Raw genomic sequence first — 27,283 nt, 5'->3', positions numbered from 1 at the left:
CAGGCCCGAAAAACTCCCGAGAGTGCCCGCTGAGCGGGCGTCATCCAGCGCCTCTGACGAGGCGATGGATGTAACAAAAACTTCGCCGGCGTCTCAGACGCCGAAGGAACGGCGTTGCTCCCTGGAGCGCGCCAAGAAAAAAGAAATACCCCGCGTCAAGGGGCCTGGAAAGGTCCCTTGAGCCAACCTAATTCATATCTCTTGACACACAGCACATAAACAAAAACAATATGGATACACAAATAATACACTGGAACGTGAGAGGTCTGATCCATAACCTCGATGATATCAAAGAACTCTTACACAAATACAATCCAAAGGTGCTGTGTGTTCAGGAGACACATCTTAAATCTACACAAACAAACTTTCTTAGGCAATACGCAATTTTCCGGAAAGACCGAGATGATGCTGTTGCATCGTCCGGCGGCGTAGCAATACTAGTAGACAGAGGCGTTGCTTGTCGGCAACTGCAACTTCGAACACCCCTTGAGGCAGTTGCTATTCAAGCAGTACTATTCAATAAAGTAGTTACTATCACGTCCATATACATCCCCCCAAGTTATCAACTCTCTAGCACAACATTTCAAAGCTTTATTGATGAGCTGCCTCACCCTTACATAATCGTCGGTGATCTAAACGCGCATAGCCCACTTTGGGGCGACTCTCGCTGTGATGCGCGAGGACGGCTTATAGAAAACATCCTATTCAGTTCAGGTTCCTGCTTGCTTAACAAGAAAAAGCCAACATTTTACAGCTCTACACATAATACATTTTCTTCGATAGATCTAAGCATAGCGTCTAGTACAATTGTACCATATCTCCAGTGGGATGTCATTAATAACCCTTATGGCAGTGATCACTTCCCCATCGTCCTAAACCTTAAAAAACAAAGTGAGTGTCCTGCACATGTTCCCCGATGGAAAGTTGATTCAGCCGACTGGACGAAGTTTCGCGAACTAACGCAGCTGCCCTGGAATGATATCTGTGAACTTAACCTAGACGACGCAGTAGCATACATAACAACGTTCATTATTGATGCTGCATCAGTATGTATCCCCCAAACAAAAGGGTCGCCCTCGAAACGACGTATTCCATGGTGGAATGAGGAGTGTAGGGAAGCCAGGAAAAAACAAAACAAGGCTTGGAATCTCCTTCGTAACTCACCAACCACAGAGAACCTAATTCATTTCAAGGCGATCAAGTCGCAAGGGAGAAGAACACGCCGCCGCGCTAAACGGGAAAGTTGGAAAAACTACATAAGCAGCATCAATTCATACACAGACGAACGAAAAGCCTGGAACAGGGTTAACAAAATAAAAGGCCGCGAAACTCATCCCTTACCTTTATTAAATACACAAGGACACACCCTGGAGGATCAGGCAGACTGTCTAGGAGCACATTTCGAGCACATTTCCAGTACATCTCACTACACAGATACATTCGTAAAATACCAGCGACTAGCAGAACAGATGAACTTCGATCGGAAAAGCACATCCAACGAAGTATACAATCGTCCATTTGGAATGGCTGAGTTCCAGGCCTCACTGAGCTGTTGCAACAAGTCCGCTCCAGGAAGTGACAGGATAATGTATGAGATGATCAGACACTTACACCCCGAAACCCAAAAAGCACTACTGTCACTCTTTAATTCCTTGTTCTCTGCAGGCTACATTCCTTCTGTTTGGAAAGAAGCAATCGTAATCCCTATCCTCAAAGAGGGCAAGGACCCTTCCTCACCCAACAGTTATAGACCTATAGCTCTCACTAGTTGTCTATGCAAATTATTTGAGAAGATGATTAACCGTCGCCTCATCCATTTTCTTGAAAGCAACAAAATACTCGATCCATTTCAGTGCGGTTTTAGAGAGGGTAGATCCACAACAGATCACCTTGTCCGCATCGAGACAAATATCCGCGATGCCTTTGTCCACAAACAGCTTTTCCTGTCCGTATTTTTAGATTTGGAGAAGGCATATGACACAACTTGGCGCTTTGGAATCCTCCGTGACCTGTCTGAAATGGGAGTTCGAGGCAACTTGCTGAACGTGATTCATAGTTACCTCTCCAATCGGACGTTCCGTGTTAGAGTTGGTAACGTTCTGTCTCGTTCATTTACGCAAGAGACTGGTGTTCCACAAGGTGGTGTGCTGAGCTGCACTCTATTTATTGTCAAAATGAACGCGATCCAGACTGCCATACCACATACTATGTTTTATTCCGTATATGTGGATGACATCCAGATAGGTTTCAAATCAAGTAACTTAAGTATCTGCGAGCGACAAGTACAGCTTTGCATAAATAAATTATCTAAGTGGGCGGACGAAAATGGTTTCAAACTAAACCCACAAAAAAGTACATGCGTCCTATTTTCTAACAAGAGAGGCATAATGGCGGACCCCGCAATAGATCTAAATGGAGAACGGCTATCTGTGAGCCATGAACACAAATTTCTAGGAATCCTTTTAGACAGTAAGCTGACTTTTGTACCACACTTGAAGTATCTGAAGTCAAAGTGCCTCAAGTCTATGAATTTGCTGAAGCTCTTGTCACGTACATCTTGGGGAAGCGACAGGCGGTGCCTTTTAAAGCTCTACAAAAGTCTAGTATTAACACGCCTTGACTACGGAGCAATAGTCTACAATTCTGCCGGACCTAGTGCTCTGAAAATGCTTGATCCTATTCACCACTTAGGTATCCGCCTTGCTACAGGCGCCTTTAAGACTAGCCCTGTGCAAAGCCTCTACGTCGAGTCAAACGAATGGTCATTGCACTACCAAAGAACATATTTAACTTTATCCTACGCCCTTAAAGTTAGCTCAGATGTTAAACATCCTTGTCATTCCACTATATGCGACTTGTCCACTGCTAGGCTGTTTCGTAACCGCCCAGCCACTAGGCCTCCTCTGTCCCTCCGGTTGGAAGCACTATCAGAAAAAATAGGTGTCCCTCTTTTACACAATATCCTAATGGCTCCTACACGGCTTCCACCGCCTTGGGAGTGGCAGACTATCCAATGCGACATCTCTTTCCTAGAAATATCGAAACGAGCCCCGGAGGCACACATATATTCACATTTTATGGAACTCAAGGAGAAATATTCATGTGATGAATTTTACACAGATGCTTCGAAATCTCCAGCTGGTGTTGCTTACGCAGCTCTGGGACCCTCACTTTCAACATCTGGACCACTAAACCCATACACCAGTATCTTTACAGCGGAAGCATACGCCATTCTTAAGGCTATTCAACACATACGGCTCAAAAATATCGCTAAGGCTGTTATATTTACAGACTCGTTAAGTGTAGTGAGAGCCCTAATTAGCTTACGAAAGCACAAGAACTCGGTTTTTAATAAGCTGTATAGCGTGTTATGCTCCGCATACATGTGCAACCAATCGATTATACTATGCTGGGTACCTGGCCATAAGGGCATAAAAGGCAACGTAGCTGCTGACGAAAAGGCTACGTCAGTGAGTTTTAACAACACAGATGGAAATATCCCCATTCCTGCAACAGACCTAAAGCCCCTTCTGCGCTGTAAATTGAGGAATCATTGGCAAGAAGAGTGGGATACACAAACATTGAATAAGTTACACATTATCAAACCAAAATTGCGGAATTGGATAAGTGGCAAAACAGCACGGTACAAGGAAGTAATTCTTTGCCGATTAAGGATAGGCCACACATACGGCACCCACTCTCATCTCTTGACTGGGGGCGATCTTCCAACTTGTGTTAAGTGCGGCAATAATCTCACTGTCCTGCATGCTCTTATTGAGTGCCCTGCAATAGAAACAGAAAGGAAAAAGTATTTCCCTGCTGCATATCGCGAGAATTTACCCCTTCACCCTGCATTTTTTCTTAGCGATGAACCTCTTTTTAATCTGGAAACAGTTTTAGAGTTTTTAGCCGAAACGGACACCCTAAAAATCATCTGGCCAGGCAACTTTTAAGCACACGACTAACAGCCCTGCATTCAAGGGCTCTCTTGAAACTCTGGTGTCAGTGTTATGTTTTATTGCATCCTGTTTTAACGAAAGCCCATTGCCATAGCCCACATCACATTCTAGTCACCGTCATTATTTTACCACCTATATATTCTACTCCACTTAAAGCGTAAGTTTTTTAGGCCCTTTTACAGCCATATCACATCTACCATGGTGAGTTCATTGTGCATGTCATCCACAATACATCGCCAACATTACCACATGTCATGGCGCTCTTTGGTCAAACCTGGCCCTTGCGCCATAAAACACCACATATCATCATCATCATCCTCGAAGGGTGTACGTGGTCGCTTCCATGGTGGAAGTGTTATCGTAGAGATCCTCGGAAGACCCTGATGGCTGCGACGGAGAACCAGGTTGCCTGTCTGCCCGGTCTGAGTCATTGTCGTCTGGAGCGCTAGTCCGGTCGCAGGGTCGGCGATGGACAGATTCTCCGTTCCTCTCTGGTAGTTGTGGCTCCCTAGGTGGTTGGTGGTAAACGAGTTCGAAGAGCGCGCCTTTGATGAAGCTAAAGCTTGCAAGACGATGGGGCATTGATGGGCGCCTCACTGCTTTCGTCTGGGGCCAGCCACAGGTCGTCAAGGTTGTTCGCAGCGAGGATATGCTAACGTCACGTCGGTCTGACTCGGACAAGCTGAGAGACGACAAGTGTCACTGAGATGCACACTGTGCCTTTTATAGCCTGGTAGGTGGGGCCTCCCTTCGGGGTCGTGATTGGTCACAAGTTTTTGGAGAGTGGGTTTGAAAAATTAACGTATCGCTGGACCTGTTTCGAGCAACAATGGGAGAAATGCCGGCAGCAGAGAGAGAGAGAGAGAGTGGGTCACATACACGCTCATCGTCCAAGGAGGGGTGAACTTTTCCAGGAAAGGCAAATAGCAATTCATTCGTCATCATTCAGCGCAACAACTACACAAAGAAGAAACAAAATAAAGGATGAAGTTCACGAAGGTATTCCAACTCTCTCAATTCTCCGTTCTGTAGTAATTGCGGTAGTAGCTGTAGTAATTGGCCTAACCATGTCCGCATACCTCTCAACCAGCTGCTCCCACCTGACAATAGACAAAGTCGCTGACACCCTTTCAGCTATGGTGCTTTCAGCAAATATCTTTAGAAGCATGGCTGCGCATTTTTTAGCAAGTTGCTTTCACACTATATGTTGTAAGCGCTAATAGTACAGGCTGTTTATTATATATATATATATATATATATTTAAAAGGAAAGCTGAACAAATGAAGTGGCAACTTACGAAAATCGAAAATTATATTTGTGATGTCTTAACGTTAGAATAAATGTGGCCTCGTTGATTCTGACGAAGCCCCGCAGGGGCGTCTGCGTCAGCAGGCGTTTGGTGTGTGGCGACACCACGGACCCGAGCACACGAGGGTTGGACCCTCCCGCGTGTAGCCGTGCGCGGCTTAGCCGTGTCTGGGGAAAAGGGGATCCTGGGGGTTGAGCCGATGCTGGGTGTTTGGACCTTTAAGGCCCCCCGGCGGAGGCAACACACCCCTTTGGCCTCTGCTTCACATAGACGGCACCCCCGGACTGACCCACCCGGGGGAAATCGGCAGTCGCCTCTTCCTATCTCTTCCTCTCGAATCTTCGTCTTTATCTCTTACTTTTCTATCTCTCCTGTCTTCTCTTCACTTCTTATTACTTCGTTATTTTCCTGGCGGCAAGGGTTAACCTTGTATAATATATCCAGTCTTGGGTATTTATATTAGGTTATAGTGGGATTGTACCGCTGGCGTACGCAGAATAGAATGTTTCTAATCCTGTGGCGTCCCCAGGTTGGGCTCCGAGGTGGGCGGCGGGCATTCCTGCCGAATACAGCAATTCTATATATGGCTTCAAATTTCCCCCCACTCCTTGATCGCTCCCTGAAGAGGGGGCGCACCGATGAAACTTTCAACTTCCTCTTGAAACCGAAAGAAATTTTCCCCAAATACCATGTAATACATAGCCAGCATGAAACCAAAACAGTTCGCACAATATCCCCATTTGTGGTCGCAAAATGTCTGACTGAAGAAATCGGCTCTGGTTACAAAGTAACTAAGATGGGAAGCGGCGAGCTTCTTCTCGAAGTGCGTGACAAGCTCCAATACAGCAAACTGACCAAACTTGTTGCGTTCGGTGACATTCCAGTCTCTGTGGGCCCCCACCGGTCAATGAACACTGTACGTGGTGTCATTTCTGATGACGACCTCCTTGAACTTAGTGAGAGCGAACTGTTGGAAGGATGGCAAGAACAAAACGTAGTAAAGGTGCAACGAATTAAGTTAAGGCGTGACGACAAGGAAATTCCAACAAAACATCTAATAATAACATTTGGAACAAGTGAACTACCTGATTCATTAGAGACGGGATATTGCAAACTACGCGTACGACCGTACATCCCCAATCCGCGCCGATGCTTCAAGTGTCAGCGTTTTGGGCATGGGTCTCAGAGCTGCCGAGGGCGTGCTACTTGTGCAAAATGTGCATCTAAAGACCACACATCGGACACCTGTTCTTCTACAACCCACTGCGCTAACTGTGACGGAGACCACCCCGCCTATTCGCGATCGTGCCCGTCATGGAAAAAAGAAAAACAAATAATCGAACTGAAGGTCAAACTAAACATTTCTTTTCCGGAAGCGCGCAAGCGTTTTTCTGTACATAACCAACCGAATCCGTCCTACAGTGATGTGACGCGCCGGGGGGCAGCGCCACATCCTCTGGCGGCCGCGCAAGTCACACGGAGTGTGACGGCGGTTACGCCATCAGCCCCCCTGGCGGAAGCAGCCACTGCTCCTCCGCCCCCTACCACGAAGGGCCAGCAGACTTCCGAGCCTGCCGGTCCTAGGGCCACTGCTCGTGCGGACAGGCCCGAAAAAACACCGCGCGTGCCCGCTGAGCGGGCGTCATCCAGCGCCTCTGACGAGGCGATGGATGTAACGAAAACTTCTCCGGCGTCTCACACGCCGAAGGAACGGCGTTGCTCCCTGGAGCGCGCCAAGAAAAAAGAAATACCCCGCGTCAAGGGGCCTGGAAAGGTCCCTTGAGCCAACCTAATCCATATCTCTTTACACACACCATAAAACACTTCCAATATGGCCACACAGGTAATGCATTGGAATGTGAGAGGTCTAATACATAATCTTGATGACATTAAGGAACTCCTTCGCAAGTTTAATCCAAGGGTGCTGTGTGTGCAAGAGACACACCTCAATCTTTCACATACTAACTTTCTCAAACAGTACGCCATTTACCGCAAAGATCGCAGTGACGCCTACGCCTCGTCAGGCGATGTTGCTATTATAGTTGATAAGGGTATCGCCTGTAAGCATTTACATCTGCAAACGCCCCTTGAGGCAGTGGCAATCAGAGCCGTGCTATTTGATAAGCTAGTTACTGTTTGCTCTCTCTACATTCCTCCGAGCCATCAACTTTCCAGAACAGAATTCGAGAGCTTTATTGCAGAACTCCCAGAACCTTACATTCTAGTAGGCGATTTAAATGCACATAACACCCTCTGGGGAGGTTCACGTTGTGATACGAGAGGGCGCTTATTAGAAAACTTCCTTTTATCTTCCAATGCATGCATACTAAACAAGAAAGAACCCACATTCTACAGCGTGGCCAACAAAACGTTCTCATCCATTGACTTAAGCATAACATCAAGTACATTAGTGCCCTACCTGGAGTGGAACGTGATCAAAAATCCATATGGGAGTGACCATTTCCCAATTGTTTTAAAATTAACAAAAAGCGATAAGTTTTCTCCACATCTGCCCCGTTGGAAGGTCGACTGTGCTGACTGGAAACGATACAGAGAGCTGACACATTTGACCTTGGATGACATCTGTACTCTCTCAATCGATGATAGAGTGTCATATTTGACGGCGTTTATAACAGAAGCTGCATCAATATGTATCCCTCAAACGAATGGATCACCCTCTAAACGACGCATTCCTTGGTGGAATGAGCAGTGTAGGGAAGCCCGCAAAATTCAAAATAAGGCTTGGGGTTGCCTTCGCGACTGCCCAACTACCGAGAACTTGATCAGCTTCAAGAAAATAAAATCAGAAGGTAGAAGGACGCGCCGCCTTGCCAAAAGGGAAAGCTGGCAGAAATACATCTCTAGTATTAATTCATATACAGACGAAAGAAAAGCTTGGAACAGAGTAAACAAAATAAAAGGCCGCGATACTCATCCCCTACCATTAGTAAACACGCAAACAGATACTCTTCAGGACCAGGCTGACTGTCTAGGAGCACATTTCGAACACATTTCCAGTACATCTCATTACACAGATACATTCCTAAAATTACGGCGACAAGCAGAACAGATGACACTGGGTGGGAAAGGCACTTCCAATGAAGTATACAATCGTCCATTTGGAATGGCTGAGTTCCAAGCCTCACTGAACTGTTGCAACAAGTCCGCTCCAGGAAGTGACAGAATAATGTATGAGATGATTAGACACTTACACCCTGAAACCCCAAAAACACTGCTGTCACTCTTCAATTCCATGTTCTCTGCCGGATACATTCCTTCTGTCTGGAAAGAAGCAATCGTAATCCCTATTCTCAAAGAGGGCAAGGACCCTTCCTCACCCAACAGTTATAGACCTATAGCTCTCACTAGTTGTCTATGCAAATTATTTGAAAAGATGATTAACCGTCGCCTCATCCATTTTCTTGAAAGCAACAAAATACTCGATCCCTTACAGTGCGGTTTTAGGGAGCGCAGATCCACAACAGATCACCTTGTCCGCATCGAGACAAATATCCGTGATGCCTTTGTCCGCAAACAGTTCTTCCTGTCAGTATTTTTAGATATGGAAAAGGCATACGACACAACCTGGCGCTATGGAATTCTCCGTGACCTGTCTGAAATGGGAGTTCGAGGCAACTTGCTGAACGTGATTCAGAGTTACCTCTCCAATCGGACGTTCCGTGTTAGAGTTGGTAACGTTCTGTCTCGTCCATTTACGCAAGAGGCCGGTGTTCCACAAGGTGGTGTGCTGAGCTGCACTCTTTTTATTGTCAAAATGAATTCGATCCAGACTGCCATACCACATACAATGTTTTATTCCGTATATGTGGATGACATCCAGATAGGCTTCAAATCATGTAACCTAAGTATCTGCGAGCGACAAGTACAGCTTTGCATAAATAAATTATCTAAGTGGGCGGACCAAAACGGTTTCAAACTAAACCCACACAAAAGTACATGCGTCCTATTTTCTAACAAGAGAGGCATAATGGCGGACCCCGCAATAGATCTAAATGGAGAACGGCTATCTGTGAGCTATGAACACAAATTTCTCGGAATCCTTTTAGATAGTAAGCTGACTTTTGTACCACACTTGAAGTACCTGAAATCAAAGTGCCTCAAGTCTATGAACTTGCTGAAGCTCTTGTCACGTACATCTTGGGGAAGCGACAGGCGGTGCCTTTTAAAGCTCTACAAAAGTCTAATATTAACTCGCCTTGACTACGGAGCAATAGTCTACAATTCTGCCGGACCTAGTGCTCTGAAAATGCTTGATCCCATTCACCACTTAGGTATCCGCCTTGCTACAGGCGCCTTTAGGACTAGCCCTGTGCAAAGCCTCTACGTCGAGTCAAACGAATGGTCGTTGCACTACCAAAGGACATATTTAACTTTCTCCTACGCCCTTAAAGTTAGGTCAGATGTTAAACATCCTTGTCATTTCACTATATGTGACCTGTCCACTGCTAGGCTGTTTCGTAACCGCCCAGCCACTAGGCCTCCCCTGTCCCTCCGGTTGGAAGCACTATCAGAAAAAACGGGGGTCCCTCTTTTACACAATGACTTAATGGCTCCTACACGGCTTCCACCGCCTTGGGAGTGGCAGTCTATCCAATGCGACATCTCTTTCTTAGAAATATCGAAACGAGCCCCGGAGGCACACATATATTCGCATTTTATAGAACTCAAGGAAAAGTACTCATGTGATGAATTTTACACAGATGCTTCGAAGTCTCCAACTGGTGTTGCTTACGCAGCTCTGGGACCCTCACTTTCAACATCTGGACCACTAAACCCACACACCAGTATCTTTACAGCAGAAGCATACGCCATACTTAAGGCTATTCAACACATACGGCTAAAAAATATCGCCAAGGCTATTGTCTTCACAGACTCATTAAGTGTAGTGAGAGCCCTAATTAGCTTACAAAAGCATAAGAACTCGGTTTTTAATGAGCTGTATAGCTTGTTATGTTCCGCATATATGTGCAATCAATCGATTATAATATGCTGGGTACCTGGTCACAAAGGTATAAAAGGCAACGAAGCTGCTGACGAAAGTGCTAGGTCAGTAATTTTTAGCGATGCAGATTCAAATATCCCCATCCCTGCCACAGACCTAAAACCCTTTCTACGCAGTAAATTGAGGAATCACTGGCAGGGCGAATGGGATACACAAAAAATGAACAAGCTTCATATAATAAAGCCAAAACTGGGGAACTGGATAAATGGGAAAATAGCAAGGTACAAGGAAGTACTTCTCTGCCGATTAAGGATAGGCCACACATACGGCACCCACTCTCATCTCTTGACTGGGGGCGATCCTCCAACTTGTGCTAAGTGCGGCTATAATCTCACTGTCCTCCATGCTCTTATTGAGTGCCCTGCAATAGAAACAGAGAGGAAAAAGTATTTCCCTGCTGCATATCGCGAGAATTTACCCCTTCACCCTGCATTTTTTCTTAGCGATGAACCTCTTTTTAACCTGCAAACAGTCTTAGAGTTTTTAGCCGAAACGGACACACTGAAAATCATCTGGCCAGGTAACTTTTAAGCACACGACTAACAGCCCTGCATTCAAGGGCTCTCTTGAAACTCTCTTGTCAGTGTTAAGTTTTATTGCATCATGTTTTAACGAAAGTCCAATGCCATAGCCCATATCACACCCTAGTCATCATCATTATTTTAGCACCTATGTATTCTACTCCACTTACCGCGGAAGTTTTAGGCCCTTTTACAGCCATATCTCACCTACCATGATGAGTTCATTAGGCACGTCACCCACAACACATCGTAAACATTACCACCTGTCATGGCGCTCTTTGGCCAAACCTGGCCCTTGCGCCATTAAACACCACTCATCATCATCATTGATTCTGACGAAGGACATGCCACTTTCGAAATGTTAGTATATATATATATATATATATATATATATATATATATATATATATATATATATATATATATAAACAGCAGTGGTGCACTCAAGCTAACGTTTGATATCAACGCGCTAAGCGTTGCAGAAGTTAGGGTTTCGCTGCCGACATCCTCGCTAATTATCGTCAATCAAAACAACCGGTGCAGAAAGCGTCGCTCACATCGATTCGGACAGTGCGTGGGAACTGCGTAACTTTTCATCTGAAAAAAAATTGCACTTCCGTATTTATTCCGATTTTTTTTTCTTCTTTTGGACGCCCTCCAGGCTCAAAATTCATCCCTTGAGATTTGAAAGGACAAACGCGGACTTCGAATGGACCTCCATTTGATGCACCTGTATGAATGTTTACGTGTTTAGATCAAAGTACTGTGGCCCCTTTGACTGGGGTGTTGTTCTCATTCGGTATCTTGGCATGTATTATACCTGTACCGTGCACACCCCTCTATTCTGCAACGGTTTGACATTCCTAAAAGCTGATGAATGACATGGTACAATTCGTCTCTCTCGCCTAGTGTGGGGAACTATGAAGAAAGTACATTTCGGTGTGATTCTCGGAACGGCTTCCTGCTCGCCCTTCCTTTCTGGTTGGGAAAGGGGAACGTCGGTCCGCACCTGGTGACGAGAGTGTCTCGTCGCGGAGCAGCCTTGCCTGGCAACCGTGATAAATTTCGCTCGATATGCTTAACGTTTGTTGGCTTGTATTGTTGTGCGCGTGGTTTTATTGGAACGCAGGGACGCTTGCCCATCCTGGTCACGTGGTAATGACTGTCGTGCACTAAACAGTCTGAAATGTATATCGTGCCGCACTCATATAATCAAATCTTTATAGCAAATGCTTGTGCCAGCTGTTCAAGGTTGACGGGTCCCATTTGAAAACATTTATTTCTGCCGTTTCAAATACCTCTGTAATATCCGGTGTGATGCAACGCTGTTCTTAAGTTTCTCGAATAAAACTGAATGACGTGGGAATTACTCGCGTGGCAAGTCGTTGTGTCCGGGTGTCGATTTTAAAAGTGCAAAAATGTATTTTCATTTATTGAGTGGAGGGGGCCTCAGGTTGCTAATGTTGGGAAAATAAGTTCGACCACACACTGGCATAAGGATGTATTATCTCCATTCACCAGCTCCGCCTTTACCACCCCACAATGGTTCACACCCAATTACACAGAGAGGGTTTGGAACTGCTAAATGCTATTCATTGACAACAATGCATCTCTGGGCTAACAAGGGTTGGGCTTGGTCTATTTCAAGAACAAGAAATTCGGAGTAAGTGCAAATGCATTTGTGTTTGTGCTTCCTCTTTGGTGGCCAAGAGAAAGGGTAGGCATACCGCATTCCCCGCAGGGGCGTCTGCGTCAGCAGGCGTTTGGTGTGTGGCGACACCACGGACCCGAGCACACGAGGGTTGGACCCTCCCGCGTGTAGCCGTGCGCGGCTTAGCCGTGTCTGGGGAAAAGGGGATCCTGGGGGTTGAGCCGATGCCGGGTGTTCGGACCTATAAGGCCCCCCGGCGGAGGCAACACACCCCTTTGGCCTCTGCTTCACATAGACGGCACCTCCGGACTGACCCACCCGGGGGAAATCGGCAGTCGCCTATTCCTATCTCTTCCTCTCGAATCTTTATCTTTATCTCTTACTTTTTTATCTTTCCTGTCTTCTTCTCTCTTCCATTTACTTCATTCTCCTCGGCGGCAAGGGTTAACCCTGTGTGGTTATCCAACCTTGGGTACACCATATTTGGTTATAGTGGCGGCGTACGGCTGGCGTCGTGCAGACTTGCGTGCAAGCTCTGCCGCGTCCCCTCGTTGGGCTCCGTGGTGGGTGGTCGGCGCTGTTGCCGAATTTTTATACATTTTCATGGAAACCTCTTTCCCCAATCTTCCTGATCGCCCTCAGAAACGAGGGCGCACCGAAGACCTCTTTCAATTTTTCGGACGACAAGTCCACAACTTTCCTCGATTCCACGTCATTCACTCAGAAAAGCCAGACAAACTAGTGCGATCCATTTCACCGTTCCTTGTTTCCAAGTCTTTGACCGAAGTTCTCGGTACAGGATATAAGGTGTCGAGAATGTCAAGTGGCGATCTCCTTTTGGAGCTCCAAAACCAGAAGCAGTATGAAAAGCTGCCGAAACTTGTCGCATTTGGCGAGACCCAAATAACAGTAACCCCGCACCGTACCATGAACACAAGCCGCGGTGTTGTCTCGGACGATGACTTGCTGGAGCTCACGGAGGATGAACTCTTGGAGGGCTTCAGTGACCAGAACGTTATCAATGTTAAAAGAATTAAGATCAGGCGTGACAGCAAAGAAATCAAGACCAAACACCTTATATTGACTTTCGGCTCAAGTATTCTGCCCGAGTCTGTAGAGGCCGGGTACATCAAGCTCCGTGTTAGGCCATATGTGCCAAATCCGCTTAGATGTTTCAAATGCCAACGCTTCGGTCACAGTTCGCAGAGCTGCCGAGGCCGTCAAACCTGTGCGAAGTGCAGTGCACACGAACATACTTCTGAAGCTTGCGTGAACACTCTCCATTGTGTAAACTGTGAAGGCGAGCACGCCGCATACTCGCGGTCGTGCCCGTCCTGGAAAAAAGAGAAAGACATAGTCACAATCAAAGTAAAGGAAAACATATCATTCAAAGAGGCACGCAGGCGGGTAGCATACTTGCCAAAGAAAAGCTTTGCCGAAGTGGCGCGTCAGGGGGCAGCGTCACAACGGCCTCCGGCGACTGTCCGACCCACAGGCAGTGAGTCGGCAGCTACGCCATCTGCCCCCACGGCGGTTGCAGCTAGCGCTGCTCCGTCAACCCTGAATGAGGGATCATCGACCCCGAAGGTTGGCGCAGCCGAGGTTGCCCCGGCCTCCCCGGCCCCTTCCTGCGCTGGCAACAGCCGGCGCAGCTAAATCCCTCAGGGAGCCTCATCGACCTCCGGGCTGGTGGGCGCAGGGGTCTTGCCCTCCAAGGCGGGACCCTCTCTAGTAACTTCTCGCTCGCAAGAGCACGTGTCCGGCGCCTCACACGAGGCAATGGACACTACACCTTTCCTCACGGCGCGCCAAGCGCCTAAGGAGCGGCGAGGCTCCCTCGAACGCTCCAGAAAGGGCAAAACCCCGATTAGAGGGCCTCGAAAGAGCTCTGTAATCTAAGACATCTTTCAGTTTCCGTACACACAGCACCAACTTACTTTAAAAATGGATACACAAATAATTCAGTTCAATGTCCGAGGTCTTCTTAGAAACCTTGATGATGTGCAGGAAATCCTCCACCAACACAATCCAAAAGTGCTGTGTTTACAGGAAACACACTTAAAATCCAAACACACAAACTTTCTCCGACAGTACATAACTTTTCGCAAAGATCGCGATGATGCCGTCGCATCATCGGGTGGTGTGGCGATTCTCACCCATAAAAGTATAGCATGTCAACCTTTACAGCTACGAACGCCCCTTGAAGCAGTGGCAGTGCGAGCTGTTCTGCTAAACAAACTTATCACTATTTGCTCAATTTATATACCCCCACACTACAAACTGAGCAAACATGAATTTCAGTCCTTCATCGATGAATTGCCAGAACCTTACGTTGTACTTGGGGATTTCAATGCGCACAACAGCCTGTGGGGTGACTCTCGTATAGATGCGCGAGGTCGTCTTGTTGAACAGTTCCTATTCTCTTCTGGTGCATGCCTGCTGAATAAGAAGGCACCCACATATTATTCTCTCGCCAACAGAACATTTTCATCAATTGACCTCAGCCTAGTTTCCCCATGTATACTGCCTGAACTCGTATGGGAAGTTATGAACAATCCTTATGGGAGCGACCACTTCCCCATACTGATAAGAACATCTAAAGAAAACAAATATCCTCCACAAACTCCAAGGTGGAAGATAGACACAGCCGACTGGCAGAAATTTCGAACTCTCTCTAGGATCTCATGGGCTGACCTGTCTTCCTTAGAAATTGATGCTGCTGTGGATTATCTTACAGCATTCATAATAGATGCCGCATCAAGATGCATATCCGAAGTAAGTGGTTTGGCATGCAAACCACGTGTACCGTGGTGGAACAGTGAATGTCGGACCGCCCGTAAGAATCAGAACAAGGCGTGGGGGTTGCTGCGAGCTTCTCCCACCACAGAGAATCTAGTCAACTTTAAAAAAATAAAATCCCAAAGTAGGAGAACCCGCCGGCAGGCCAGAAGAGAAAGCTGGCACAAGTTTTTATCGAGCATTAACTCCTTTAAGGATGAGGCCAAAGCCTGGAACAGAGTTAATAGGATAAGAGGGCGGGAAACACATTCACTCCCCCTGGTAAACACACAGGGCGATACACTGCAAGACCAGGCAGACTCACTTGGGGAATATTTTGAGAGCGTGTCAAGTGAAACAAATTATACACAATCCTTTCTCAAATCCAAACAAACAGAAGAACGTAAGCCATTAACAAGAAAAGGTCGAGAGAATGAGCCTTACAACCGTCCTTTTGGTATTGCTGAATTGAGAGCTGCCTTGAGCGCATGCAAGAGCTCCGCACCAGGATCGGATCGAATCATGTATGAAATGCTCAAAAATTTACACCCGGATACGCAAGTTACACTACTCACACTTTTCAACACCATCTGGGATGCAGGGTACCTTCCAATTGTGTGGAAGGAAGCCATTGTGGTCCCTGTTTTGAAACAAGGAAAAGACCCTTCCTCAGTGGCAAGTTACCGCCCAATAGCCCTCACAAGTTGCATTTGTAAGGTGTTTGAAAAAATGATAAATCGGCGACTCATCTTTTTCCTTGAACAGAGCAAAATGCTTGATCCTTATCAGTACGGCTTCCGAGAAGGGCGCTCCACAACTGACCACCTTGTACGTGTAGAAGCAAATATCCGGGACGCATTTGTACACAAACAATTCTTCTTATCCATATTCCTCGATATGGAGAAGGCGTACGATACGACGTGGCGTTACGGAATCTTAAGAGACTTGTCAGAAATGGGCATCCACGGTAATATGTTTAATATAATAAAAAGCTATCTGTCAAATCGTGCCTTCCGGGTAAAAGTCGGCAATGCACTCTCACGTCCTTTTACGCAAGAAACGGGTGTACCCCAAGGAGGCGTGCTCACCTGCACGCTATTTATCGTGAAAATGAATACGCTTCGTGCTTCACTACCACCCGCCATCTTTTACTCTGTCTACGTGGACGACATTCAAATAGCTTTCAAATCTTGTAACCTTGCAGTCTGCGAGAGACAGGTACAGCATGGCCTGAACAAAGTGTCAATGTGGGCAGACAAGAATGGGTTTAAGATCAATCCTAACAAAAGCTCTTGTGTTCTTTTTACAAGAAAGAGAGGCCTGGTTCCAGATCCCTGCATAGAACTGCGTGGACAACAGATACCTGTAAACAAAGAACACAAATTTCTAGGTGTCATACTTGACTACAGACTCACCTTCGTCCCCCACATTAAACATCTCAAAGAAAAGTGTCTAAAAACAATGAACATAATCAAGCTTTTATCCCAGACTACGTGGGGTAGTGACAGGAAGTGCTTAATGAATCTCTATAAAAGCCTCATTCGATCACGACTAGACTATGGCGCCGTGATTTACCACTCTGCCGCCCCAAGCGCACTAAGGATGCTAGACCCGGTCCACCATCTAGGAATCCGACTGGCCACTGGCGCTTTCAGAACGAGTCCCATACAAAGTCTATATGTAGAATCAAATGAGTGGTCACTTCCTCTGCAGAGAACATACATTAGCCATACATATTTTCTGAAAGTCCACTCAAACCCCCAACATCCCTGTTTTAATACCATCAATGACATGACATGTGCTACACTCTTTCGCAATCGTCCGTCTGTAAGACAGCCTTTCTCGCTGCGTGTGAGGGAGCTTAGCGAAGAAATGCACGTTCCACTCCTCGAGCTTCGCCTAATGCATCCAGTCAAGCTGCTACCTCCTTGGGAGTGGCAGCTCATACAATGTGATATATCTTTCGTGGAAGTCACAAAGCATGCTCCAGAGATTGAAATCAAGATGCATTTCTGGGAACTCCAACACAAATACTCCTGCACGGAGTTCTACACAGACGCATCGAAGTCACGCGACGGGGTGTCCTATGCAGCCGTCGGTCCATCCTTCTCGGAACCCGACGTACTGCACCCGGAAACTAGTATCTTTACGGCTGAGGCCTACGCACTGCTGTCGGCCGTAAAGCATATAAATAAATAAAAACTCCAGAAATCAGTTATATATACGGACTCCCTCAGTGTTGTGAAGGCCTTGATGTCTTTCTGCAATCACAAAAATCCAGTATTTAATGAACTCTACTCCGCACTGTGCAAATCATATATGTCTAACCAACATGTGATCATATGCTGGGTGCCTGGACATAGGGGCATCGAGGGAAACGTTCTAGCTGACCAGATGGCCACATCAATCTCATTGCATGCAGATAATCCTACTGCTTCGGTCCCTGTCACAGACCTGAAGCCTTTCTTAAGAAGGAAACTACGAAGCCACTGGCAACGTATGTGGGACGAAGAAATAAATAATAAACTGCATGTAATAAAGCCACAATTAGGTTTCTGGCCTCCTGTAACAAAATCCCGCCGGACAGATGTCCTATTCTGTCGGTTAAGAATAGGACACACTTTTGGCACACATAACTTTTTACTCACGGGAAACGAGCCTCCAACCTGCGGTAGATGCGGTGAGAGGCTGACCGTCCTCCACGTCCTCCTGGAGTGTCGGGAAGCCGAACATGAAAGGAAGAAGCATTTTCCCTTAGCATACCGGCAGCGCATCCCCCTTCACCCTGTTATGTTACTCGGCCCAGAACCTTTATTTGACACGAATGCAGTTCTAAGTTTCCTGAAAGATGTTGTCTTGCATGTTTTTAGCCCTACATGTTCGTAGCGGGTCCTCTCTCAGAGGATGCCGCTGCGATAGCTCTTTAGTATATATAGCACATGCCTCTAGGCCCTTGTGTTTCAAGGGCTCTGGAGAGGCAGCAGTGCTCCAAGTAATTTTACCATTCTATATATTTTTATTTTGCATCATTCAACGATGGATTTTAATGTTCACAGTATTCGCCATTAGTCATCGCCATAATTTTATAGTACATAGATTTTACGCACTTTACAGCGACTATTTTTAGGCCACCTTACAGCCAAGTCACATCTTCCATAATACATCCTTAACACTACCACCAGTCATGGCGCTCTTTGGCCAAACCTGGCCCTTGCGCCACAAAACAACACACATCATCATCATCATCATACCGCATTCGAGGCAGAAATGCCTGTAAACAGGACGTTTTTCGTTGAAAAAGAGCTTTGTGTACCTAATATTGTTAATATTGCTAACATATTATAATAATGAGTTAATAAATTAATAATAAGGTACTATTGCTCGACGTGGGTCACTGTGAAGAGTGAAACGGGACGGGGCTAGAGTGTCCCACAATAATGGAGGGGGAGGGGGGGGGGGCAGGTCTTGTCGGTCATGCTTTAAGGACGCATTCCATGGACAACCGCCTACCGTAAAAACATTTACAACTGCGGGGGTACAGCGCTGTGTACTCCTCCCTTTCCCTGAACTGTCGAAGCATGATTTTCTGTGGCCGCCTGACTAGGTGTGTAAACATTACGGCGATTGTTTGCCACAAGTTCTTTGTGTTAAGGAGACCTACACCATACGTTCTGGATAAAGCTCAAAGAATTGTTTTCACCATGGAAACACTGCGACAGCATACCCAGCGCGGCGTCTTTAAGTCAGCGGTGCAGAAGAAAGCCACGAAAAAAGTGCTTATGCAAAGGAAATGCGTGCTTGTGTCAAGCTTTACATTTATTTACTACATCCAGCGCATATTAAATGGCTCTAAGGCAAAATATCTTTTCATACAGTAATTTACCAGCTAAATAAGTAATCGTTAGGATGAGGCAACTTCTTTTTTTCCTTTAAAAGGTATGAATGCGAGCTAGTTGGTGCGAATAAATGGAGAAAAGACCGCGCAAAATAAGTACGGACAAGGGAGGAAACAGGACGAGATTGATATGGAAATTATTTCGATTGTGGCAGAAAATAACCGAGGGCGCTTCTACGAGTAACAGCGGATAACAAAATAGTCTGTTGCTGATGGCAGCTGGTCATGGCGGAGCTGCTGTGCAGACAAATTCGTGATTGACATTGAGGGTGCCGCGAAGCCATTTATTGCTTTAAAACATCTAGAATAAAATGTCGTCTTGTTGGGCGAGTTGTTCACAATTCTTTTTGGGTACTAGGCGCGAAGACACACAACAAAAAAGGAAGGAGAGGGGACAGAGCGCTTGTCCCGTCTCGTTCCTTGTTTCTGGTGTGTGTTGGCGCCATTACCAAGAAGGATCTAGAATACTTTAGAACTTGATTCAAACGGTAGCTTTCTTTGCCTCGTCTTTCAGCTTTCCCACTGGTGCTGTCTGGCCCACCACGTCGGAATATGGCCCAGAGCATTGCACACATGACAGAGCGAGGCAGAGAGGTAAGGCGATGCGTGAAACTACTTTGGACCTCACCGCGTCGAATGTGCACAGTGGCCTCTGGAACTCCCTAGTCGTCAACGCACCACCCTCTTTACAGCTGTCATTATCCGTGACCCCTTCAGAATCATTCCAGAAACTGCAGCGCTTACCTTATTACAAAAGTGCGTGTCCAGAGAGGACGTTGATAGAACTTTAGAGACGATGGGGGAGAAGACGCCTTTGTCATGCAAGGGGGTTGGAGGGGGGGATAGGGAAAAGCAGACGTGAGAAGGCAAGGAAACGCTACTACTACGACACGAGAAGGGTTCCGGGAAAACTGGATTAACTTCAGTTCAAGGTGCGGCCCTGTACGTCTCTGCTATTTCTCAAAAATAGGCACCACGGAAGTATGTCAAGCGGACAACTTACGCAGGGCGTGAAGAAGCAGAGCTGCATTGTTGAAGCGCACTGCAGGCTCAAGGCGACACTACGGGAGCGGTCGCACATCAAATCAACACTTTTTTTGCCCGCAGCAATTGCTTTGCGGCTACGGCATCGCTCGAAATAATCTCGCGTGAATTCGCGAGACTCTTTCGCACTCGGAAAAAGACTTTTATGTAGCAGGTGCTGAACAACAGAAAGCTGCATCGGGAGTTTTTCATGTTGCTCTGCAATTTTGTAATTGCCACTTTTCATCTAGTTATAATGTTCGAGAAGTTTATTATGTTAATCAAGAAGAATGATCTAATTTGGCGTGATGTGAACAATTCACTGAGTATCTCCAAGAGACGGAAAATAGCATTTCATTTCATTATTATTTTGCAGAAAAAATATATATTTCTGGTAGGGATGCCTGGGCAAAAAGGTGTTCTTTGACAGCTTGACTGGGCTCCGGCAACCTGAAAACTTTCAGCAGTGGCGACATTCCGGAGATGAAACAGATTATTTACGAAAAAAAAACTGTACTGAATATATACAGGTGACATGCACATATTCTACCGCATATGTACTAACACACGCATATATTGTAAATACGCAAATAAACCGATTTGACTTCGACAGCTCATACATATATCAACAGTAAAAATTTATAACATATTCATTTCCAACAATATTATAGATTCGAATTTCAGTCGAGATTGAAAGTAATACCACTTGTGCAGTCTGCATTGCATCCTGATAGTTAACAGTATTGTAAGGCTACATGTTTTGGAAATATTTAAGCTATTTTAATGTAAAGCCTATGGTATGCTTGTACCTGTTTAAGATTATATTTAAATTATGTTCAAGGCTTGGCAACTTGTAGTTCATGCCGGAAACGCGGTGTAAACCACACGTCCGTGTTTCGCATGCGTATGTTACTTATTGCGGGTTTGAATGATGCTGTGTTTGTAAGGAAATCGTGAAAGGAGCTGTACGAAATATAGAACCAGCGCAGAATACGAAAGTTCTACGTGTGAGGAGAGGCTATAATCTTATAGGTATGGAATGCAACGCCAGTGTGTGCTAAGTACTGAATGTTTGCAATGTATAGAACTATTATGGTACGTTCACACTGAGGAATCCGGCGTCTACAGCGAATGGAATTCTCCTGCCGCCGAACATCGCGTAGTTCACACTGCTTGCGGACCGCGCCGCCGGAAAGACATACAGCGCCATCTGCCCCATAAAGTGCTAACCTCCAATCAAGCGCGAGATGTCCCGGATGTTCGCGTGGCTCGAAATTGCGCAGTTGTCTGCGCTCGCGTCGAGTTCGTGTGTTATGTTGCGCGTCTCCACCATTACTTGGAAAGACAATGATGAACCCCGAGCAAGAAGAAGCAGTACTGCTCGGCCTGTTGGCAAGCACCTTTCTGGCGATGCATGACGCGCAGAAGCATTCGCCGAAGAGACGGCGGCGACATGACGTGAGACTCGGCCGCCATCTTTGGAAGTTCTGTTTCGCGCTCCCCGATTGGTCAGCGCCGCGCAGCGGCGAGGCAATCCGGCGGCAGCTGCCGCAAAAATCGGTACGGGAGCGATCGGCGCGGAAGGGGCTTTTCCGGCGGATCTCGCCGCCGCCGAACTGGGTTCCGCCGAACTGGGCGCCGCTCCAGACGCCGAATGTCTCAGTGTGAACGGGGCATTACCTTGGTTCAGTCCAACTACATTTGAATATGTTTATTGTCTGGCTCAAGTTACGTGCAACACCATGTATTAGCCTGCGACTTGGCTGGTGCCGCGCTTTAGTGACGTTCGACATTAGACAAAAAAAAGTAGTACATCGGTGTTTTCAGCTTTCAGTGTAAAGTCCGTTCCGCTCAGACCGCTGTATGTACGACGCTGTGTTACCGCAAAGCGAGGCTTAGCTCTCCGCAGTGCGAATGCTTAATTGTGTGACCACTACTTGAGATCACGTATGCAACAATTCGCCATCTTTAATGTCATTCGCGCTTGTCTTCTTTAAAATATCTTGTTCTCTGGTGGTTGAATATATGGCCTCGGGCACGTGGAAGTGACCGATATTGCTTTCGTGTCACTCTGATGGGAACGGCCGTGGAATGTGAGCGTTTCCTACATGTTTTTTTTTTATTTTTTCATACCGAATTCGACCGATGACGAGCAGTGACCGCACATCTCGTCACCAATCACTATATCAGAATCCACGTCACAGTCGTACACATTTCTGCAGCTTTTTCCTGCTACAAGTGCCACATCCGGCCAATAAATGAGCCGTTGCCCGATATTATTCGACCTTCCTGGTCGGGAAAAAGAAGTGCCAGTGTAAGGATGTTAATCTCAACCCCAACGTGCTACAAAAATGTATCATGCGTTGCATATAAAGGTTGCTCCTGACCCGCCGTGGTTGCTCAGTGGCTATTTCCGGAGGTGGTCGAAATTTCCGGAGTCCTCCACTACGGCCTGCCTGATAATCAGAAAGTGGTTTTGGCACGTAAAACCCCAAATATTATTAAAGGTTGCTCCTGCTTACGTGTACGAACTTTCATAAGCAGACCCGTTGCTCATGCACTGGGCTGTGGTAGCGTAATATATGTCCAAAACACAACAAACAAACAAACAAAGAACGATTGTGCCCGTGTGTGAATCCTTTATTTTCCTTCGTATAATTCCATGGATCCACAACTATAGCCTATGGCTAAGGGTCCCGTCCCTGTCGCATACAAGTCGTGCATATTGATCTGAATAAAATTATTATTATTATAAAGTTATTATTATTAGACAAAAGAGTAGCTCGATGTCGCATTTCGTGCGTAGCCCATTGGTTGGTGGTCAGTGTTGTACTCCTGCTTCTGCGGACGACACGCATCGGCATAAATTACCATGCAGATTACTCGTACGTTTGTCGTATAGTTACTAGCGCTAACAAGACTAAAAAAATAAGTTGGGACAGAGACAGGGCACTAGCGCTCTGTCCTGTACCGACTTTTCTTTTTCGTTAATCTTGTTAGCACTAGTTACTGCCGTATTTACTCGATTCTAAGCACCGCCTTTTTTTCACGATCGCGATGCCCAAAGTGAGGGGGGGGTGCTTAGATTCGAAAAATCTAGAATAACCCCCTCCCCCTCCCTCTTTTCGCTGCGACATCACGACGAGATGGGCTCGAGAAATAACATTTTATTTTACAAACATTCGGAAGAAAAATCGGTGTAGACGATGAATCCACCGCTTGTGTAGGATGCTCAGTCTCTAACACTGCCACTCGAGTTCATCGCCTTGTTTGAACCGCTGCTCTCGGTATCCCACAGCAGGTCGTCTTCCGTTCCGTCGAAGTTGTTTGGGATCGAGCACTTCTTAAATTATTTGACCACAACGTCCACTTGCACCCTCTTCCACGCGTCCGAAATCCACGTTGCGATGGTTGATGGGAACGCTTTCTGCAGCTTTCCCGTCGGCGTCTTCTTCCGGTCAGGATTTCGCACCCACTCTTCGTGCTCCTGTCGGAGATTGGCTTTGAAGGGCTTGTTGACTGAAACGTCGAGAGGTTGCAGCACTGGCGTCATGCCACCCGGAATCACAACCACGTCGCTATTGATGTTACGAAGCTTTGTCTTTACCTCCGGAGTCACATGGCCGCGAAACGCGTCCAACAGAAGCATCGACCGCGTGCCTGCAGGTCCGCTGAGCAATGATTCTAGAGTAAGCAAGCGCGTTTGGCGGCCTTGGCTACGCGGTCTTCCTAACGAATAGGGGGGTGCTTAGATTCGCAAGCAAACTTTTTTCCTAACTTTTTCTCGCAAATAGAGGGGGGGGTGCTTAGAATCGGAGGGGAGGGTTAGAATCGCGAAAATACGGTATGTCTCAGCTTGCAAGTATGTTTCTTTGTTTTTTTTGTTGTTGTTGTTTTAACGCCTTCTTCTCTGTCCTCTTTCTAACCACTGTTTCCCATCCCCACTGTAGGGTAGCAAACCGGAGACTGATATCTTGTTAACCTCCCTGCCTCTCCTCTTCATTTCTTTCTTTCCCAATGTTTGGTGACAATAAAGGCTTCGTGATCATAAGCAGTAAAAAAGTAATAATGAGGAAAGTGGCCCTAAGCGTCCGGTTCATCCCCGCCTTAGTTATAGGCTCTTGCTGATAACAGGAACGAGCGAAATAATAAATGCATGGATGCGTTCACATTATCCATCTACTGTCTTCATCGCAAGACACAGAGAATGGCTACACAGACAAAAAAAAAGATTTTGTAAGTGTATTTTTATACGAACTATTTATTACTACGACATAGCCTTCCTAACGAATCCTGATTTGACTTCTTTACTCTTTCTGCAGACTTAATACTGGTTTCACTAAACGAGAGTACACAAATTCAGCAGACAGCATTTCTAGCACTACCTAGACTTTCACATTTATTGAAGCAATATTTTATTTCGTGTATACTCTAGTGGTCTTCTATCGCTATTTGTGTGCAAACGAGCTACGTTGTGTTGTACGTTTATTAAAGAAAAAAATTTACTTTTGTCGACTGTATTTGTTTTCTAGCAGCATCTTTGTGAATTACCGAAAGTTAGCTACCACAATTCTTTTTTTAATTTCTGATGCGTTGTATGTTTAAGAAGTAACAGTGCTTAATGCTCACAATTTATATAGTTATCATTCGTTAGCTGTTGCACACATTGTTTTCACAACACCACTTAAGAGAGGGACCTTCCACAAGGTATTTTTCAATTTCTTGGGTTCACCCGCCGTGGTTGTTCAGTGGCTATGATGTCAGGCTGCTGAGCACGAGGTCGGGGGATCGAATCCCGGCCATGGTGGCTGCATTCCGATGGGAGCGAAATGCGAAAGCGCCCGTGTACTTAGATTTAGGTGCACGTTAAAAAACCCCAGGTGGTCGAAATTTCTGGAGTGCTCCACGGCGTGCCTCATAATGAGAAAGTAGTTTTCGCACGTAAAACCCAAATAGTTTAATTTAATTTGTGTTCTTGAGTCCGAGAAGGGTAACATTTTTATGCATTCTATTCAGCTGGTGACCAAATAAGCGGTTCTATTTTGTTTTTTATTCAATATCTGTTACAACGGGTTGTTCTCATTTCTGCAGCACACCTATTACCACCATAACACAGAATGTATGGCCTGAAGGACGGCTTTCCAGATTTTCAAGATCGACTGGGAGTATGTAAAACTGGGTGCATGTAAAACGCTAAGTCCATAGGGAACTTGAGGGAAACTGGAAAAACATGAACGCGATAGCTACAAAAAAAAAGAAGATCGCATAGTTCACGTTGGCCGTGTGTCTCCTTTCTTTGAGGGAGGACCAGCCATTGCTACATAGGTCTGACCTTGGAGAGGCAAACTCATAATCTTCCCGAAGAAATAGCAATACCTGGCGAACCTATTTGCACACCGACTTTAGAAGCCGCTTCTTCGAGATTTCACTTTACAGCAAAATGATATACCTTTCTTTTACGATGCATCACGTCGTGGAACGGGCGCAAGATGTTGTGCTTTTTTTTTATTCTGCATATGATATGTCATATAGAGTCGCTACGTTGTGCTACAAGTTTACCTTCATGCTTCCGGAATGTCATATCTTCGAGCTTTCGCCATCGTCATCGTGGTCGTCTCGTGAAAATGCTTGTGCAGTGAAAGACGACAGCCGCGGTATAGGAAGCCAGTAAAACATCTTGATAGAGCGAGAAAAAGACAGCTAATGAAACTCGAACGGTAATATACGTTTCAGTAATTGGCAATTACCGCTCGACTGTTACCTGTGTTTGCGGAAAATCAAATTATTTCCCATATTATGTTCATAAGTACCAATTAAACACCTAAAGGATGCATATATGTTTGCAGCGAAAATACTTCTTCCCTGTTCGAGGATATGAAGGGGAAATACCCTGCCTTAATCCCTGTGTCCCAGCTACCAACATTATTGGTTCAGAAGTGACTTGATCCATGGATTTACCATTCACGTGCGAATTTCCTATGTAAGCAACGAAAGGCATTGCGGAGCAAAAGCCAGAAAGTAAATAAACACAACAACACCAAAATGAAATGAGATCGCAGAAGTATTCGGTTGAAGGAGATCGAAAGACCTCTATATATGTAAGGAGGCTAACAGAAGCCATTCCGGTTTACTACCCTAAACGGAGGCCCCTATAGACCTTTTCATTGAGCGAGGCGGAAAGGGTGCGTGGCGAGCCTTTCCTCCTCTCTGACTTGTGTGATCCGGTGCGGCGCTGCTTGAAAGTACTGGTATCGCGTGCTGCGGAACGATTTCGAGATGTTTTAGACCATACTTTGCGAAATATACGCAATGTCCGTTCATATAAGATCGTCAGGGAAGCCTTTCGATGCATCGAAAAGTGCAGTACGCGGAAATCTCCCTCGTGGGTGCAAAGATGTGACCCGAATTATCAGCCGCGGTGTGTGTATGTGTCGTAACCTATTTTGCGTATATCGGTTTTAATTCAACGAAGACAACCGGTGTGTCTCAGCATGAAATGGTAAATCTACTCACTATCTGATCGCTTGTCGTAGCCGACCCTCGGAAGGAGAGTGCCAATCTCGGTTTCAAGCGACATGCACGCTCCAAGCTGTTGCCGGACATCCGAACTTATTTTTTTGTAATTTTCTTTCTGTGAATTTTAAATCGCGCGAAGCGCAGCAAGTGCTTGTCTTTGTGCGTCCTTCAAGCTTACCTCCGCTCATCCTTACCAACTTACCTTCGCTCACCCTTGCCACTCGCTCAGCGATATAAAAAATCGGATTGCGGTTGTTCATTCGCTTTGGTTGTCGTTCCAAGTGCGAAGATGGGAAAGACAAGACACAGAAGCTCGATCAGGCGTGCAACGAGTGGAACACGCAACAAAAGTCAACCAAGCATTAGACGACGGCGGCTGAACGAAGCATCACATGTGTTCCGCGGCTGTGCGGTGTTCCAACACCGGGAATTCCAGTTCTGCAAAGGTGTTCTGCTTTAATAATGACAGCTGGTAAGCACGAGTATTTCACTTTATTTTATGAGCGCGTATTCATATGGCACGAGTAAACCAGTTCTGTGCAAGCCTCAGTGAACTGAGAGCTTGCACAGAAGAGTGCATTCAGTGTGCATTCAGTGTGCACTCAGTG

General features: G+C 46.1%; 1 protein-coding gene across 5 annotated transcripts in view; it reads left to right on the top strand.

Moving 5' to 3' along the window:
- LOC139052848 (hemicentin-2-like) overlaps positions 1-27,283 on the top strand; it is a 363,460-nt gene that overhangs the window by 169,664 nt on the left and 166,513 nt on the right. For 3 of the 5 annotated variants that reach the window (XM_070529997.1, XM_070529995.1, XM_070529996.1), the window contains exon 2: positions 19,651-19,730. The exons of 1 other annotated variant lie outside the window; for it this stretch is intronic. In XM_070529997.1, coding sequence (XP_070386098.1) covers positions 19,651-19,730 — 80 coding nt within the window. Of the gene's footprint in view, positions 1-19,650; positions 19,731-27,039; positions 27,148-27,283 lie in introns of those variants that run through there. One more of the 5 variants, XM_070529999.1, reaches the window with a different exon arrangement.

The sequence above is a fragment of the Dermacentor albipictus genome, unplaced genomic scaffold (genome assembly GCF_038994185.2).
Source record: "Dermacentor albipictus isolate Rhodes 1998 colony unplaced genomic scaffold, USDA_Dalb.pri_finalv2 scaffold_40, whole genome shotgun sequence".
NCBI lineage: Eukaryota > Metazoa > Arthropoda > Arachnida > Ixodida > Ixodidae > Dermacentor > Dermacentor albipictus.
Note: the sequence above shows the minus strand (reverse complement) of the source record. Positions and strands in the feature narration are given on the sequence as shown.